Source organism: Teleopsis dalmanni, unplaced genomic scaffold (genome assembly GCF_002237135.1).
Source record: "Teleopsis dalmanni isolate 2A unplaced genomic scaffold, ASM223713v2 unscaffolded_contig_0780, whole genome shotgun sequence".
NCBI classification, from domain to species: domain Eukaryota; kingdom Metazoa; phylum Arthropoda; class Insecta; order Diptera; family Diopsidae; genus Teleopsis; species Teleopsis dalmanni.
The window spans coordinates 1-11,685 of NW_024032162.1; the positions used below are offsets into that span (position 1 = coordinate 1).

Here is an 11,685-nt window from a genome sequence, read left to right on the forward strand (position 1 = left end):
TACAAGCCTATAAATAGCAATGATTTGATGGGACATAATCTAGATTGCACAATAACACCGGCTCGTAAAACTGTTTTCAGCGGGATGACATTTGTGTTTATGAATGCGAACCAGCTTGAAATATATGGACCCATTATAATTAAAGCCGGTGGAGCTACAAAAGATCTAAAATTTTGTGTGCCAAAATCTTTTTTACTTAAAAGTAACGTAGTTGTTTTGCAATATGTGCCCACAAAACAAACCCACAAAACAAAACAGTTATTATCAGTAGAGACGTGATTTTTTTTGAAAATGAAAAATATGTAGGAAAAAGTGATTCCCTAGGTATAGTTGTTCCTATTATACAAATTGAAAGTGACAATTCAGGGAAGAATATAGAGGAATGCGAATTGCCACTTAAAAATACTGAAAATGAAACCAAAAGTTCTGATGAACACTACAAAGTAATAGATAATACCTCTCCGGAATGCTCTGAGATTCAAGTAATATCCAACGAAGTGGAAGAAGAATCTGACATACGACGTTCGAAGAGAATAGCAAGCAAAAATTCGCCATATAATTTTTGTGCATTAGATTATATATCAAACGATCCTTGTTCATTTGAAGAAGCAATGTCGTCCAATAACTCTGATAAATGGAAAGCAGCTATGCAGAGTGAAATTGACTCGCTTTTACGGAACAAGACATGGAAACTTACTGAGTTGCCGGCTGATAAAAAAGCAATCCCATCAAAATGGGTTTTTAAAACTAAATTAGATGCTCAAGGTACTCCGGTTTGCAGAAAAGCCAGACTAGTTGCAAAAGGTTTCGGACAAATAGAAGGCATTGAGTACACAGAAACATTTGCTCCGGTGGTAAGATATGAATCAATAAGGTTTCTATTAGCGCTCGCCGCCAAAAATGATTTGATTATACACCAAATGGATGCTGTTACAGCATATTTGAATGGAATTCTCGATGAAGAAATATACATGAAACAGCCGAAGGGTTTTAACGATAGCTCAGGCAAGGTATGTAAACTTCTACGTTCAATATATGGTCTCAAGCAATCAGGACGCGTTTGGAACGAAACTCTAAATCGAGAATTAGTTGCAATAGGGTTAAAATATTTTTATTTACCTTCATGATCTGACGTAATTTCTGGATATTTCAAAAGTTTGTCCTTAAAACGTCCTGGACATGGTTTTATTTTCAATGGAAATATTGTCCGAATAACCGTTTGCATGTAAAATGTTTTGTAGTAACTCCGAAGTAATTTATTATTATCAAATAATTCTTCTTTTGATATATTTGAAATTGGCAACTCATACTCCAACTCCTTTATGCTTTGGCAAATGTTAGCAATAACATCATTGTGAAAAGTTAACCTTTTAAACGTTTCAAAACTGACTGGAAGGTTGCGCACTTTTTCATTTGTTTCTTTGTTGTTAGCATCAAAATTTGATATAATACTATATTTATAAAAAATTCCGTTTTAATAAAATAATTTATTTATTTAAATAACTTAAATACCTCTTTAGTCCCAGGATCTTTTCTTCTAATATCTTTTTATCGGTAACGCTATAATGCACATACATAAATTTTTTAATGGCTAAATAATCAATCATTTCTCTACTTAATATTTACCTATTTATATTTTTATGTGGAGAACTATCTTGTTTCTTTAAACTTTTTTTTACGCTTTGATGTTCATTATCTTTATTTTCACACAAATGTTTATAATAGTGTGGAATTTTAAACAAACGTTGTTTTGTGTTTTCATCACAGTCACTAGTGATGCGAACATATTTCATTGGTGCTACACATCGTCGCTGTGGTCTTTTGTAAAAAACGTTATATGTCTTTTTTACATCGATTATATTTGTATTTTCAATGAACTCATTGATCGTAACTGGAAAGACTGATCGTATTTTTGATTCTTCACGGGGTCTGAATCTGAAATAAATAAATTATTTTAGCATTTCTTTTATTAATTCACTTTAACTTACTTTTCTTGCAAATTTATATCCTGCTTTAGTTTAGGACTAGCCTGTGCTTCTTTGGTCTCAATTCCCATTGTATCAGTAATTTTTGTTTGTTTAACATTTTTTCCTTTTTTGAAGGGCATTTTTAATTCCGCCTGTATTCAACAATTTAGTGTTATTATTTATGAATTTTAATTTCGCCTGTATTCAACAATTTAGTGTTATTATTTATGAATTTCCCGCTAAAATTAAAGAAATTTCAACATACAGTTTTGTAAATGAACTGCGGAATTAGCAAAGAATACTTTTACTGTTTTAGAATACTGTTATATTAAGGCAATTCAATTATTGAAACTGTTGAAAATAAAACAGAAAACAGAAAACAACAAAATACAAAATATTAATAACGCAAAATAAGCAACCTCAATTTTTGACAAAAATTGTCAAAAATTTTACCAGTTGTGACTCGATCGAACATTGTTGCATGAGGTTGGGTGGATTTATTATAAATCCACCAGCAAAATAAAGTGGGTATTTCGTTTGTATGAGCGTGGCACTTCTTTGTACTATAGATTCTTTGGTTGAAGGTTTTCAGCAAAAATCAGGTGTGCAAATAGATAATTCGCCACCACGGAGCAGTAATACAGCTCATTTGGAGACGCAGCAAGCCTATAAACGTCTAATCATTGCAGTACTTACTGATAATTATGATAGTGATGATGACCTGTTTAATTTTGGTGGCGGGCCATCAAAAAAAACATGTTTACAAGATAAAGATAAAAGTTTCGGTGAAGAACTTTACGATGTACGAAATAAACAACAACAACAGGAATTATGTTTACTTGAAACAGAAAAGATCGGTGTGAATGATGATGGCAAATCCGGGAGCAAACAAAATTCAATATTAGATGATGAAAGTATGTCAAAGCGTAAACAGAACAAAATTATTCAAATTGTTATAAGTGACAGTGATGACAGTAATGAAGATGATGACCTGTTTAATTTTGGTGGCGGGCCATCAAAAAAAACACCTAATGAATACAAGCCTATAAATAGCAATGATTTGATGGGACATAATCTAGATTGCACAATAACACCGGCTCGTAAAACTGTTTTCAGCGGTATGACATTTGTGTTTATGAATGCGAACCAGCTTGAAATATATGGACCCATTATAATTAAAGCCGGTGGAGCTACAAAAGATCTAAAATTTTGTGTGCCAAAATCTTTTTTACTTAAAAGTAACGTAGTTGTTTTGCAATATGTGCCCACAAAACAAACCCACAAAACAAAACAGTTATTATCAGTAGAGACGTGATTTTTTTTGAAAATGAAAAATATGTAGGAAAAAGTGATTCCCTAGGTATAGTTGTTCCTATTATACAAATTGAAAGTGACAATTCAGGGAAGAATATAGAGGAATGCGAATTGCCACTTAAAAATACTGAAAATGAAACCAAAAGTTCTGATGAACACTACAAAGTAATAGATAATACCTCTCCGGAATGCTCTGAGATTCAAGTAATATCCAACGAAGTGGAAGAAGAATCTGACATACGACGTTCGAAGAGAATAGCAAGCAAAAATTCGCCATATAATTTTTGTGCATTAGATTATATATCAAACGATCCTTGTTCATTTGAAGAAGTAATGTCGTCCAATAACTCTGATAAATGGAAAGCAGCTATGCAGAGTGAAATTGACTCGCTTTTACGGAACAAGACATGGAAACTTACTGAGTTGCCGGCTGATAAAAAAGCAATCCCATCAAAATGGGTTTTTAAAACTAAATTAGATGCTCAAGGTACTCCGGTTTGCAGAAAAGCCAGACTAGTTGCAAAAGGTTTCGGACAAATAGAAGGCATTGAGTACACAGAAACATTTGCTCCGGTGGTAAGATATGAATCAATAAGGTTTCTATTAGCGCTCGCCGCCAAAAATGATTTGATTATACACCAAATGGATGCTGTTACAGCATATTTGAATGGAATTCTCGATGAAGAAATATACATGAAACAGCCGAAGGGTTTTAACGATAGCTCAGGCAAGGTATGTAAACTTCTACGTTCAATATATGGTCTCAAGCAATCAGGACGCGTTTGGAACGAAACTCTAAATCGAGAATTAGTTGCAATAGGGTTAAAATATTTTTATTTACCTTCATGATCTGACGTAATTTCTGGATATTTCAAAAGTTTGTCCTTAAAACGTCCTGGACATGGTTTTATTTTCAATGGAAATATTGTCCGAATAACCGTTTGCATGTAAAATGTTTTGTAGTAACTCCGAAGTAATTTATTATTATCAAATAATTCTTCTTTTGATATATTTGAAATTGGCAACTCATACTCCAACTCCTTTATGCTTTGGCAAATGTTAGCAATAACATCATTGTGAAAAGTTAACCTTTTAAACGTTTCAAAACTGACTGGAAGGTTGCGCACTTTTTCATTTGTTTCTTTGTTGTTAGCATCAAAATTTGATATAATACTATATTTATAAAAAATTCCGTTTTAATAAAATAATTTATTTATTTAAATAACTTAAATACCTCTTTAGTCCCAGGATCTTTTCTTCTAATATCTTTTTATCGGTAACGCTATAATGCACATACATAAATTTTTTAATGGCTAAATAATCAATCATTTCTCTACTTAATATTTACCTATTTATATTTTTATGTGTAGAACTATCTTGTTTCTTTAAACTTTTTTTTACGCTTTGATGTTCATTATCTTTATTTTCACACAAATGTTTATAATAGTGTGAAATTTTAAACAAACGTTGTTTTGTGTTTTCATCACAGTCACTAGTGATGCGAATATATTTCAGTGGTGCTACACATCGTTGCTGTGGTCTTTTGTAAAAAGTGTTATATGACTTTTTTACCCTGAACATGATTTCTGGTTCCGTGAGATATGTTTCTAAGGCTGTTGGATGTTTATCTTTAATATAATCTTTAATTACATCGATTATATTTGTATTTTCAATAAACTCATTGATCGTAACTGGAAAGACTGATTGTATTTTTGATTCTTCACGGGGGCTGAATCTGAAATAAATAAATTATTTTAGCATTTCTTTTATTAATTCACTTTAACTTACTTTTCTTGCAAATTTATATCCTGCTTTAGTTTAGGACTAGCCTGTGCTTTTTTGGTCTCAATTCCCATTGTATCAGTAATTTTTGTTTGTTTAACATTTTTTCCTTTTTTGAAGGGCATTTTTAATTCCGCCTGTATTCAACAATTTAGTGTTATTATTTATGAATTTTAATTTCGCCTGTATTCAACAATTTAGTGTTATTATTTATGAATTTCCCGCTAAAATTAAAGAAATTTCAACATACAGTTTTGTAAATGAACTGCGGAATTAGCAAAGAATACTTTTACTGTTTTAGAATACTGTTATATTAAGGCAATTCAATTATTGAAACTGTTGAAAATAAAACAGAAAACAGAAAACAACAAAATACAAAATATTAATAACGCAAAATAAGCAACCTCAATTTTTGACAAAAATTGTCAAAAATTTATATTTTCTAATTTCAAGCAGTCCCAAGAAATATACGATTTAATTCAATTCAGTGTTTTTAACATGAACAAATGAAATAGTAAAATTTGTTAATTAGAAAACATATTAAAAGTTATTTTATTGCATAAAAGTATTTTATTAAAAATAAAATTGTTGAATTAAATTAATAATAAATTAAATAATATTAAAAGTCTTTAAACTATTCATACATTTGAATATGAATATTTTAATATACAAATATAATTTACATACTCCACTCTTTTTACCACCAAAAAATTGTTTACAATTTTTGTTTTTTTTTATATTTCTTATTGGATTTTTCACATATTTAACAAACACAAATTAACACATAGCACAACTTTATTAAAATATATTAAATATATACTCACATATATTTTTGCTTTACTAATTTGTATTTATACACATCAAAACAAACAAATCACATTAAACACAAAACATATATTTTAAATCCACAATTAATAAATTATTGTTTTTTTACCTTCTTTCGTCATTTTTAGGAAATTCATACATTCCCTTAAATAACTTACATCCCATCACGCAATTTCGCACCATCTTCAAATATTAATAATAATATATAATAATTTACTATAATAACAATTATAATAAATATAATTATTTTTTCAAAGAAACTTATTCACTACTTTTTATAACTCAGTTTGATTTGGCTACGTTTTTCAGTTTTTGGCGCATTTCTCCTGTCAAAATAACTAAACAAAACCCAATTTGCGCTCTTCATATTGCTCTTTCGTAATAAAAAAAATTAAGACCGTTCGTGGTGGTGAAACGTTCCGTTCGGGGTGGTGAAACTTTTCAGTCGTGGTGGGTCGAATTGCAACAACAAAACAACGTGCTTGGTTTGGTAGTAGTAAATTATTTTGAGAGTGTATTGGTTGGTTTTTTTTGTTTACATTTAAGTTGCCGTTCTTGTACAAGTATTCTTTGTTTCTTAATATGAATACACATGATTTTGTACAGCGGTTAATGGTTTTGTTTATGATTAAAGCATACTTCAAGATTTTCGCGCAAAAATAAATGCAAAGAAATTTTGTTAGCAAATATGAGCAAAATAAAATCTACGCGTTCTTCTAAATCAGAAACCAAATTAAATGATTCAACAAGAGACAATAAAACGGTTAAAGCATCATCTATAAGAAAAGTATTTTATATTGCCGAATCTTTAATGCAAAATGCCGATAATGAATTGCGATTAGAACGCTTCTTTCATCCGGGCAAAGGTACCACCGCGCTATTTATAGCATGTTCCAATAAAATCATTATGGAAGTATTACAGTTCTCTGAACCACGACGAAGTTGGCTAATAGATTCAAATGTATGTTCCAATGGACGTATTTATGTTACTACACCGATTGATGTCACATTTTTGGCAATACATCATATACGCAAGCATTGCACCCAAAGAGTACTGGAACTGCATTGCAGGCAAAGTGAAGATTTAAGCACTTCTCGCCTGCTTACGACTTTTGTAGACAAAGACACATTAGGTTGCGTAGCTGATGTTAAAAGATTAGCTGGTTCCAAAACGGTGTTTTATAAGTACAATGCAGAAAAAACGTTAGCTTCGTTAGCGCTTAAAACCCGAAACATTGCGAATGTGCTTAAAAGCAAAGGAATTTATTGCGGACTGAGCACCGTGTCACATAATTACACTCCCAGCGAAAATTCAACAGCTGAAGATCTGATTAACGATATTGACTATTTGCGTATGGCGTGTGATATTGTTGGTGGTTATATTAACTTGGATTTACACGACGATCTCACAAAATATTTTGAAATACAACCGGAAATAAAAGCCATCGTTGAGGAGCAGAAACAGGCAAATAAACGAAAATCACTTGCAATCACTTAATTCAAATGATAATAAAAAAATTAAACTTGAAAACACGAATGATAAAAGTGCTAATGAAAAATTAAAAAATAATGGCCTATTAGATGACTCACTGGATGATGATAAATCTAATATAATCGTTAATGATGCACCAAAGGCACCAGCACCTAAGGAGCGCGTACTCACAGCTAAGGAGAAAGCATTAGCCAAGAGCGCAAAGGGAACAAAAAGCATATCTTCATTTTTCAAGAAATAAATCTTAAGTTATTTTTAGTTAAGGATGATTTGTAATAATCTTCACTTTAAGTACATTTATTGTGTAATCGTTATTATTATATTTAGTAAATATCATTAGATTTGAAGTTTAATTGTTTCTGTAAAAAAAAATTGTAGGATTTTAATTGAGGTATTGGAATTGCGTTTGACTTTTGTTAAACACCACATCAAAACAGAGAAAACAATCTGTACACATATTCTGAATCAGTTTGGTTTTATCGCTTTTAGTAAGCCAGCTAAGTCTACACTTGACTAAAAAAATTTCAAAATATCAACTTAAGGGAGATATTCAAATTCTTTGGTCTATTAGAAACTCTGATATTCATAGAGATGCCTTAAAGATGGTCATTCCTGTCTTTTTTTAACACGCTAGAAGCTGCTTGTAATATCCATTTGGAGGTGGTGAACGATACTTGGTTGACGAGTGGTTCCGGTAAGTTGACATGGCCATTCTCGAAACTTTCATTTCTACTCCTTTATATCTTCACATTACTTTCTCTATTCCGCCCATTGTGCAATGTGTTATCAACCTTTTCTGAGCTTGCTTCCAGTTTGGCATATTGCTACAACAATCTCTTCAACAAAATATTCATTATCTGATACTTTAAGTATATAATGGATTTTACAAAAAAAAAGTGATGTAAATTGCCAGGTTGACACAGTACCCGTTACATGGAGTGCATACGGACAGAAGAGTCAAGGTGCTAGCTGCTATCAACTCCTTCCTAATTCTCCTACTGTTATTTTTTTAAAAGCTTATAATATGAGTAAGGATATTGAAAGATAAGGTATTTAACAAATAAAGAACTTAAAGAAATTAAAATTATGTGGGCTTTAATGCAATTACTTCATCATTTAGTCGATGAAGCCTTAAATTATTAATTAATTTACAACAAAATAATACTAATTTAACATAATATACAATAAAAAAAATTCTAGAAAAATAATTAATTTTAGCTTTACTGGTGGTATATCGGGTATCACGCAGATAAATTTATTTAAAATCAATTAATTATTTTTTCATATTTTTTCCGTAATACAATAGTCAGTCTAATGGACATTTACCTTTATTTGAAAAAAACTTAATCTATTTTTGGATATTACTTTATGATACAAGTATGTTCAGCTCTATCTGCTACATCTATCTAAACGCGATGAAAAATCTTACTACCGTGTTTAAAACTTAAACTGATTCATTTGTAATTGCCTGAATTTAACTTAATTAAAAAATAATTAGTAAAAAATTGTGTAATTTTAACTGATATAATCTAATACATTTATTTAAACAAAACTAGAAATATTCTTATAAATTACAAAAAAACGCTAATCCTCTTTTACAAGGACTATTTCGTGATTGTATTATTATAGGATGCAGTTTCTCTCTTTGCGTAAAAAAATATTACATTTTTTGCGAATGCTAAACATCCAGTGTGTTGAGTTCGTTAGAATTTTTATCGCTTGAGTCCTCCTCCATTTTTTCTAATTCTTCTCCTATTTTGTTCGTATAATTTGCGTCTAGTACAATCACTTTGTTTGGATTTTCATTGTAAATCTGTCTTTCAGTTTCTAAAAATTCCTCATGCGAGGCTCCCATATTCTCTAATGTCCTGCGTTTCCTTGATATTTCATCGCAAATGTTTTCTTTTAAGTCTTGTAATTCTTCATGCGAATTATCATTTTTTATCGGACTAGGATCTGCGACTACTGAATCTATTGTCTCGATTTTGATTTGAGTTTTATCGCGAATCTTCTCTGGCAGTGCCTGCAATACCTTAACTTGCCGCGGACTAAAAGCGAGTGTTGGATTGAGTTTGTTCGGATATTTTTGACATTCTTTCTCTTTCAGTTCTTGTAACTCTTCACGCAAATCTTCAATTTGTTCAATATGCGCTCGTTTCACTTTTGCCAACTAAAAATTATAAATTAAAATTTAATTATTGATGTGATTAATATATCTGAATTGATAGCGCACTTGACTCACCTTTGATTCAAATACTCGTTTTTGACATTCAAGTTCCTGTTTCAGACGATTTTCAGCTTGTTCCTTGGTTGCAGTCAATGTTTTTTCAAACGAGTCCACAAGTTCATTTCGAATTTCTTTTTCTTGCCGCAAGAGTTCAGAATTTATCCTAATTTGGAAATTATTTACTTCGTTTATCAGTCGATCATTATCATTACGCAGCCTATTTGAATAAATAATTTATATATTATTATATTCCAAAAGAGTTAGGGTATTTTAAAACGTACAAAATATTTACTTCGAGTAATTGCTCAATGTAGGCATTTTGTGCACTGCCGGACTTGGAATGTTCCAAAAAGAATGAAAATCTTGAGTTATTTTGCTTCACAATTGGTGGTTTGAAGATAATATTCTTAGCGATTGAAGAGAATCCCAAAACATTTAAATTTTCTTCATAATATTTTTCAGTGGGTGTAACATTAACCACCATGACAATTTTCTCCTTTCCTAACAGTGGAGCTTGCAACAACATCGTAAGTTTCGATTCTCGGTAAGGAATAACCTCAGTATTCTTCTTACGATTTAAATTATTAGCAGCATCAAGACAGCGACCCAGAATCATCAACGATGTATTGATACGTTGTGTTTCCTTAAGCCGTGAACCGACATTCCCACTTTTGTCAAGTCGTTCAGAACCAGCCAAGTCACAGAATTTATAAGATATCTTCAAATACAAAACAAAAAAATAATGGATAAAATCATTTGAATGATAGTAAAATAGTAAAATAACTTACTTCTGTTATCAAACCTGATGCATTGTACTTTAGCACGTCAATGATGAATATACAATGCGACCGGCTGGAGTTTGCATTGATGGAAGTAGAGGCGTAAGTGACACGTTGTAAGCCAAAGCGCAGCAATTTTAGGGCTTCCAAGCTATTCTTCACATAAACTTGTGTTAATCCTTTCACGAAAACTTTTCCATCGTTGCTAACAATTTTAAGATTCTTACGAGAAGCCACTGTAATTGTTTGATTAGATGCCGATAATTCCAGTAAATCATAGACAAATTCGTTATAAATTTCAACGAATGACAACCAAATCATAACAAACACATCATCGAAAACTGTGGTTTCAAAATTATGATCTGAGCATATGATTTGTTGGAATTGCTTATGTACTGAGGTTATATCTCCGCAAGCTGTGAGCACTTGACGAGTTGAAATTATTTCCTTGGCTAAAAGTTCATCCTCTAAAATAACTACGCGAGCATTTTGTAATTTAACTGCCGGGTGCGGATTTATATTGGAATTGTATAATGTGAAAATATTCTCAATGGAACGCGGCACAATACCAGGATTAACGTCATCGCCTAAAGAAACAATTATTTTTAAACAAATCATATAATTTTACTTTAATTGAATTTTACCTAATAGTGTAAAAGTCTTTCTGGAACCAGATGTACCATAAGTCAGCACTGTGAAACTTTCCTCCAATTTTATTTTGTCACTTATACACTTATTGTGTACGCCCTTTTGACTATCATTATTATCGAATATCGCGCTGAAGGTAAAATGTTTTTCCATTGCTGCTTTATTGTTACTTGTCGTTGTTTGATCTAAACGTGGGTTCACCACAAGAGTATTTCCCATGCCTGCAATTTTATATGACGATGAAGGAGAATTAACAGGACGCAGTCGTAGATACACCATGGCCCCATCTTCTCCAATAGTACTTGTTTTCGATATGTCACCACTTGCTTTGAATATATTCTTCGGACATGGACGAAATCGCCGATCTATGCTTGGCTCGGGTCCATTAATGAACGAGAGCACATTGCGTTTTGTTCTGTCTTCGTCTCTGGACATTTTTTCTTTATTATAACAAACAAAAACATAAAAAACAATAACACAAAAATACTTTGAAGCACTAAATTTAAGTTTGTTTAAGTATTGTTTATTTCTCCAGGAAAATTAACAAACTTGCTTCCAAACACAATATTGGTTAAAATGGTAGCTTTGTCAACAGTTAATGAATTATTTTTAAAATGTCCGCGGCGATAGCGAAATCAATATTATCCAATG

General features: G+C 31.3%; 4 protein-coding genes and 1 pseudogene across 5 annotated transcripts; 2 read left to right on the forward strand and 3 right to left on the reverse strand.

Annotated features, from left to right (window-relative positions):
• Positions 1 to 306: 306 nt before the first annotated feature.
• LOC119663700 (uncharacterized mitochondrial protein AtMg00820-like) lies at positions 307 to 1,098 on the forward strand (the record flags this gene model as incomplete). Its single annotated transcript, XM_038073307.1, has 2 exons — positions 307 to 1,010; positions 1,090 to 1,098. Coding segments are annotated over 2 exons (713 nt in total), but the record flags the coding sequence as incomplete, so codon positions are not given.
• Positions 804 to 2,388, reverse strand: LOC119663699 (protein telomere ends associated-like). 2 transcript variants are annotated; one of them, XM_038073305.1, is made up of 4 exons: positions 2,233 to 2,388; positions 1,989 to 2,165; positions 1,513 to 1,560; positions 804 to 1,451 (listed from the first exon to the last, which is right to left on the reverse strand). In XM_038073305.1, exons 2-4 carry the CDS (start codon positions 2,105 to 2,107, stop codon positions 1,112 to 1,114), a joined length of 507 nt encoding a protein of 168 aa, XP_037929233.1. In that variant the 5' UTR covers positions 2,108 to 2,165; positions 2,233 to 2,388; the 3' UTR covers positions 804 to 1,111. The 2 variants fall into 2 exon arrangements, with proteins under 2 accessions (XP_037929233.1, XP_037929234.1); XM_038073306.1 differs by lacking the exons at positions 804 to 1,451; positions 1,513 to 1,560 and adding an exon at positions 1,572 to 1,935 and having other exon boundaries at positions 1,989 to 2,388.
• A 1,418-nt stretch (positions 2,389 to 3,806) lies between these two features.
• Positions 3,807 to 5,481, reverse strand: LOC119663698 (protein telomere ends associated-like). The gene is made up of 4 exons (XM_038073303.1): positions 5,314 to 5,481; positions 5,070 to 5,246; positions 4,516 to 4,563; positions 3,807 to 4,454 (listed from the first exon to the last, which is right to left on the reverse strand). Exons 2-4 carry the CDS (start codon positions 5,186 to 5,188, stop codon positions 4,115 to 4,117), a joined length of 507 nt encoding a protein of 168 aa, XP_037929231.1. The 5' UTR covers positions 5,189 to 5,246; positions 5,314 to 5,481; the 3' UTR covers positions 3,807 to 4,114.
• Positions 5,482 to 5,983: 502 nt separating this feature from the next.
• On the forward strand, positions 5,984 to 7,727 carry LOC119663697 (annotated as a pseudogene).
• A 1,198-nt stretch (positions 7,728 to 8,925) lies between these two features.
• LOC119663696 (kinesin-like protein subito) lies at positions 8,926 to 11,642 on the reverse strand. The gene is made up of 5 exons (XM_038073302.1): positions 11,031 to 11,642; positions 10,396 to 10,973; positions 9,889 to 10,325; positions 9,623 to 9,824; positions 8,926 to 9,550 (listed from the first exon to the last, which is right to left on the reverse strand). The coding sequence occupies exons 1-5, from the start codon at positions 11,467 to 11,469 to the stop codon at positions 9,059 to 9,061; spliced, it is 2,148 nt and encodes a 715-aa protein (XP_037929230.1). The 5' UTR covers positions 11,470 to 11,642; the 3' UTR covers positions 8,926 to 9,058.
• Positions 11,643 to 11,685: the final 43 nt, after the last annotated feature.